At 58.3% G+C, this 6,475-nt stretch overlaps 1 protein-coding gene across 1 annotated transcript in view; it reads right to left on the minus strand.

Annotated features, from left to right (window-relative positions):
- The window catches only part of LAMC3 (laminin subunit gamma 3), a 66,387-nt gene extending 60,491 nt beyond the window's left edge, over window positions 1-5,896 (minus strand). Inside the window, exon 1 of the mRNA XM_066255938.1 lies at window positions 5,412-5,896. Coding sequence (XP_066112035.1) covers window positions 5,412-5,787 — 376 coding nt within the window. The 5' untranslated portion in view covers window positions 5,788-5,896. The remainder of the gene's footprint in view (window positions 1-5,411) is intronic.
- Window positions 5,897-6,475: the final 579 nt, after the last annotated feature.

Consider the following 6,475-nt stretch of genomic DNA (forward strand, 5'->3'; position numbering starts at 1 on the left):
CACAGTCAACAGCTGTGTCACCAGGGCTTGGTACCGGGACAGGCACACAGTAGGTGCTCAGCTGCTCTGTGCACGAATGAGACATGGGGTATCCAGAGGCAGGCAGGGAGAGACACGCTACAGGACAAATGTGTGACCACACACACAAAGCCCGGGACGAAACAGAGACCGTCATGGCTCGCTGCCAGCCTGTTGAATGACGGGCAGGGGCCTCAGCCGGTTCGTACCGGTTCGGCAGAACCGATACCTCATTTTTTGTTGAGTTCGGCGAACCGGTTGTTAAAATGACACTTGTCGTCAGGGTTCTGTCTAAGGTGGGCGCCCGGGCAGCCACCCAAGGTGGAAATCACACATTTATTGATACATTCCTTACTCTTTCTGAACGTTCACCTGCGCAACAGCGTATCCTAAGCCGGCAGTCATGTTCGTTCCGTCCACAGGTGGAAACAATTTGACAGAACCACGCCTGTAGTATTTATTCATTTCATAAAACTCATTATACCTTTGATGAAATACTACATTTTAATTCACTTGCATTTGTTACTTCAGTAAACAAACATATAACATCAAGAGAAAAAGTGCCAGACAACCAGGGGGTGACAAGCTGTCACTGGAAATACCTTAAATAACAGTTTTATTGTTTTTTTTGTCAGGTATTATTTAATGTTTTTTCATTAATATTTCAAAGCTCTTTCTTATAACATAACCTAGTTTTGTGTACCTCTTTTATTGCTCTTATTTAAGTATTAAATGCATGAAATAATGAACTACATTTCGGTATATCTTTTCTTATACTTAGGGCGGAGAACCGGTTGTTAAATTATTTGAATCCCACCACCCGTGAGAGACAGCTGGCTGCAGCCAGAGTGGGCGCTGGGTAGGGGCGATCCGGAGGCTGTCTGCATTCTTCCTGGGCATTGGGACGCCCCCCTCCTGCCGCTCCTGGGTTAATCCTGGGAAGCCCAGGAGGGGGGAGGCAGCCAGGGCCGGCTAGGCCCCGGGGTTACGGGGGGCTGCTTCTGTGGCTGGAGGCTAACCAGGGCCGCTGCCTTGACCCCCGGACCTGCCTGGGGCCCAGCATTCCAGCCAGAACCCCCAGGGAGCAGGAAGGAGGACTTGGCCCCGGAGCGCTGGCCCCGGCCAACGCAAACAGGGCCGCCCACTGCACAGGAAGATGCTGCGAAGCCCGAGTTCAGGGGACCCAGCTGGCTTCGGTCTCCTCGGGGCCGGCGGGTCCTTGGCTGTCACCCGAGCAGTGTCCCACTGTCTCCTCACCCCGCCCTCCCCAACCGCCTGGCTGTGCGGGTCTGAGAACACAGCGCGCAGCCCCCTGGGTTCCCCCTGCTGCCCCCTTGGCCTGAAATGCCCTTCGTTCTTGTCAGCTCCTGCCAGCCTCCAGATCTCAGCGAGGCCCCTTTCCCCTGTGTGTGCTGCTAGAGCACAAGTCCCTGGCCACATCGTTCCGGGGCCCAGCCACCCGCAGCCTAGGGAGGTGACCCAGTCGATGCACGGTGAAGCCAGCCTGCACACGCGCAGTGGGCGCTGCCCTGGGACCCCCCCCCCAGCTCCCTCCCGCAACACCCCCTTCTCTCGGGGGCTCAGAACTCATCTGCTCAGAGATGAGCAACTCAAGGGTCTTTCTGTCACCCCAGGAGGCTCTCAGGAATCCAAGAAAGTGGACAAAAAGATCCCCCCAACCCTGGCCAAACACCAAGCTCGGACCCTCCTCACCTGGATCTGCCCGGGACAGCATCACTCCCAGGGGCGGGGCAGGTGGGGGAGGGGCAGGGTCTGCATTTATGGCTGTGTGACCCCAGCAACTGATTTCATCCTCAGAGCCTCAGTTTCCCTGTCTATAAAAGAACGAATCGTGCTGGGTTGGGGGTGCCAGCTCAGTGGGGTTCTCAGCACGTGGTGAGAGCCCCCCGCTTTATGTCTGTGACCCGTGATAACCATCCACCTCCCCCATCCACACCCGGACCCGCCCCCAGGGCCCAGGCCGCCTCTGCCCTGGCCCGCAGTGACCGGCTAGCCGCCAGACCCCGCTGCCGCCTTTCAGCGCAGACAGGAAGGCGGGCTCAGCAGCTCGGGATCTGGAACAGATGGCTGGAGCTCGCAGGGGGCTCTGGGAAAGCAGCGACCTCCACCAGGGGGCTGACCCACTGCCTCTCTCTCCCCTGCAGCTCCCCCACTCCCCCAAGGAGACCCGGAGGCTGGCGGCCACCCACACTCCCCTCCCAGGAACAGAGCTGTGGAGGAGAGGGGGATGGAGCCAGCAGAGGTGGCCTGAGGACCAGGGGGGAGAGGAGGCTCCTCAGCCCTCCTCCCCTGTTCACAGGGCCTCCAGTGGGAATACGGTGACAACCCCAGACGTCTTCTTCCCCCATATTACGCAATCCATGGCTTAGTGTGGAACAAAGTCCCATGGAACAAAAAAGTGGGTCAACTTGGCGAGTATTTCTTAATCCCTTTGGAGAGCCCCTCCCCCAGGGAATCTCAGCCCCGAGCTGCTGTCAGCAGTGACACTGGTCACACACAAGGACTGTCACAGCTCCGGTGAGCATTTGGCTGACCTGAGCTCATGGAACCTGCAAACCGTCCGGGAGGTGGCCGCTCTAATCCCCACTTCCCAGGGGGGAAGCTGAGGCAGGAGAGGGAGGGCGTTTGCCCACCGAGTGGCTGTGCAGGGCCAAGTCAAAGCCCCGTGGTGTAATTTGTATCCTTTGCTGTCTCCCAGATCCCCGAGCTGGGCCCAGAAACACAGGACGGAGGAGGCAACATTGTCATTCATTCATTCATTCATTCATTTCTTCATTCTCTGGACAAACGCTTGTGGAGCCCTCCTATATGCTCCGTGCGGTACACACAGTCAAAGAGCACTGGCGCAGAGTGAGCTACACCTGTGTGTGTGTGTGTGTGTGTGTGTGTGTGTGTGTGTGTGTGAGGTCTTGGCTCAGTGAGATACACCTGTGTGTGTGTGTGTGTGTGTGTGTGTGTAAGGTCTTGGCTCAGTGAGCTACACCTGTGTGTGTGTGTGTGTGTGTAAGGTCTTGGCTCAGTGAGCTACACCTGTGTGTGTGTGTGTGTGTGTGTGGTCTTGGCTCAGTGAGCTACACCAGTGTGTGTGTGTGTGTGTGTGTGTGTGTGTGAGGTCTTGGCTCAGTGAGCTACACCAGTGTGTGTGTGTGTGTGTGTGTGTGTGTGAGGTCTTGGCTCAGTGAGATACACCTGTGTGTGTGTGTGTGTGTGTGTGTGTGTGGTCTTGGCTCAGTGAGATACACCAGTGTGTGTGTGTGTGTGTGTGAGATACACCCGTATGTGTGTGTGTGTGTGTGTGTGAGTGTGTGTGAGAGAGAGAGGTCTTGGCTCAGTGCGGGTCTCAGACTCGGGTTCCCTGGTTACGAAGGAAGGAACCCACCTGCTGCTCAGTGCTCTGATACGTGTGTGTGTGTGTGTGTGTGTGTGTGTGAGGTCTTGGCTCAGTGAGATACACCTGTGTGTGTGTGTGTGTGTGTGTGTGTGTGAGGTCTTGGCTCAGTGCAGGTCTCACACTCAGGTTCCCTGGTTACGAAGGATGGAACCCACCTGCTGCTCAGTGCTCTAGGCCAAGTTCAAGGACACTGAAGCACACGGCTGGGCACACAGCCCATGCTGGGGAGATGGGCACTGCCCCAGATCCAGGCCCTTCCCCGCCCCTCCCACCTTGGTGCCTGGGCCGAGCCTTCTGCCTGTCCCCGGATTCCACCGACACATGTAACCAATCAGCCAAACCCGCGCTCTCTGTCATGGAACAGCACGTCTCCTCCGCAACCCCCACCCTGTCCCAGATTCTTTCCCCTGTGGCCTTGGGGTCCTGCCAGCCCTGTCCAGCCAGCCCCCCCAGCCTTCCTCCCCCATTGGTTTCCTGTCGCCTGCCTGGGTAGAGACGACACCCCATGGAGAAGTCCCACATCGAGGTCCGGACAGGCCAAGCGAAGGGGACAAGGCTTGGGAGTGGCAACCAGCACCCACATGCTCTGCTGAGGGGCTTAGGGCCCCCGCCCCACTGGAATGTCACTTCCCACCTTCCCCGAGGCACTCCAGGGCTAGGGAGAGCCCACACCATTGATGGAACTCTGTCAAGGACTTTTTGCTCTGACCTTGGATACATGGCACACACATGTTCCCATCCAGACTGCCATTTAGCAGCTGCGTGCCATTGGGGAAAACACCTAACCTCTTTGAGCTTCAGTGTTCTCGTCTGGAAAATGGGGATGCAGCTCCATAATCCCTTCTCCAAACCGCTTGGTTCTAGATGTGTTTTGCATGCCAGACTTTTCAGAATTTAGAGAGGTGACCCAGCCCTTCTCACCGTGGACTGTGTTCACCCCCCAGCTGGGTTTGGGGGCCACAAGCTGCACTCAAATGAGATCTCAGCAGCAAAATGTATGAATATTCACCCTAAGTAGAATAAACAAGGCCTATAAACAGCCATGGGTCACATTTGGCAGCCAAAATAAGTTTTTATAAAAATACTTTGAGGGTGGGGGGAGGGAGATATATTTGGTGGAACACTTGAATCTATGTAAGCACAATAAATGAAAATCAATAAAAAATTTAAAAAACACACTTTTGAGTTTTCAAAGCTTAGGGAGATTTTGGACCCCAGGTAAGGGAGTGCGGACCAGTGGAAACATCCCCTCCCTGAAAAGGTTGTGGAGGCTACAATAGGTCAGACGCTTAGCTCAGTGCCGGGACATCTGGGGGCTTCAGCAGGACTTGGATTGGGCTGGACTTGGAGTCCAGTCCCACAATGGAGGAGAACCCAGGAACAAAGGACTGGGTCCGAACTCTTGATTCTGGTCCCGGGGATCTAAGACCCCTGCACCTTGGCATGGGGTGGGGTGGAGGGGGGCACAGGCAGAGCAGAGAGGCCACGCCATCCAGTCCAGCTACCCAACAGCAGCATGAAGCATGCGCCTGCTCTGAGGGCTAAACCTTCCCCCTGACGAATTCCTGGGCTCCCACCCCAGAACACCCCCAAAGACTGCACCCAGGCTCAGGGGTTCAATGAGGCACAGAGGTGGGTCTATGACCCAAGATTGGGCTCCTGCCTTAGAGGGCAGACCCCGGCGTGAGAGGTCACCTCCCCTGCTTCCCCATAGCAACCATTACAGAGCATGGTGTTTGCACCCTGGTCCACGGCTCTGTAAAGGGCTCCCAGGAGGCTTCCCGCCCCTGCAACCCCAGGTGGCGCGCATCAGTCTATCCTTCCAGCTACTGGGGCCCAGGTCCCATTCCGAAGCCCCCACATCTGGGTTCTGCAGCCAGCCCAGGGCGCGCAGCACTAGCAGCGGCGGCCTCTGGCGTCTGGCCCGCGATGGGGTGGGGACAGAGGGTGAGATGGCGGAGGTGCCTCCAGCCCCACTCACCCAGGCGGAGAGTGATGTTGACCGAGGTGGGGTACTGCACGCCGAAGGCCATGGTCGGGCTCTGCCACCAGGTACTGTCGTCCTGGCTGTGGAAGTCGGTGAGGTAGGAGGCGTTGTGGTGGCGCAGGGGGTCCGCGGCGTCGCAGCGCTGGCACTGCGGCCCGGCGCCGCCTGGCGCGCCCACGTGCGGGCAGAAGTCCTCGGGCGGGCTGCCGCACGTGTGCGAGGCCTGGGCCAGGCGCCCGAACGCCGCGTTCTCGAACACCGGCAGGCAGCGCTGCGCGCGCCCCGCGCCGTCGTAACACGCGCCCATGCCCGCGCTGGCCGCCCGCGGTGCCAGCAGCGCCAGGCCCAGCAGCAGCGCGGCCGCCGCCATGGTCAAGGGCCTCGACGCCCTGCGCTCCGGGCCGTGCGTGCCCGGCTCTCCAACCTGACTCGGCTCTGGTGGGCGCGGATCCCGCGGGGCGCCAGAGACCGCCTCCCCCGGCGGGCGGGACCCAGGCCGGGTTGGGAGGGACGACGGGAGGGACCGACGGCGGACAGCACACCCAGCGCCCGGCCGCTCCGTCCCTTGGCGCTGACCCCACCTGGCGGACGCGCCCGGGAATGCCCGTTTTGGGAGCAGCGCGAGCTGCCTCGCTCGGGCTCTGCTCGGGGTCCCTAGCCTCTGAGCCTCCGCGCCCCGTCTGCAAAACGGGGTTGCTCATCATGCAGCTTCATTTCTGCTATTGTGAGGCTTCAACAGCTGCTCCTTAAAGGGAAGCCGCTCACCTGGCCCCTTTCAGTCCCGAGATAAAAGGGGACATCAGGGTCTTTCCCTAGCACGCCTCCGTCTAGCAGTAACGTGGATGGCTCCTCACGTTTCTACTGCTCCATTAACTCTGAAAAGTGCTTCTGCTGCTCGACTCTCTCCGCAATCAAAGCAAAGAGATTCTAACCTGATATTTGTGACTGACAGTTCCCGACCCCATCCCAGATACCATTGAGATGCCTTCCCTGCCCCCTTCTCAGAGGAGGCCTCTTTTTTTCTCATTTATTAAAGTTAGAAAATCAAAGGAGAAAAG

Source organism: Saccopteryx bilineata, chromosome 2 (assembly GCF_036850765.1).
Source record: "Saccopteryx bilineata isolate mSacBil1 chromosome 2, mSacBil1_pri_phased_curated, whole genome shotgun sequence".
Lineage (NCBI taxonomy): Eukaryota > Metazoa > Chordata > Mammalia > Chiroptera > Emballonuridae > Saccopteryx > Saccopteryx bilineata.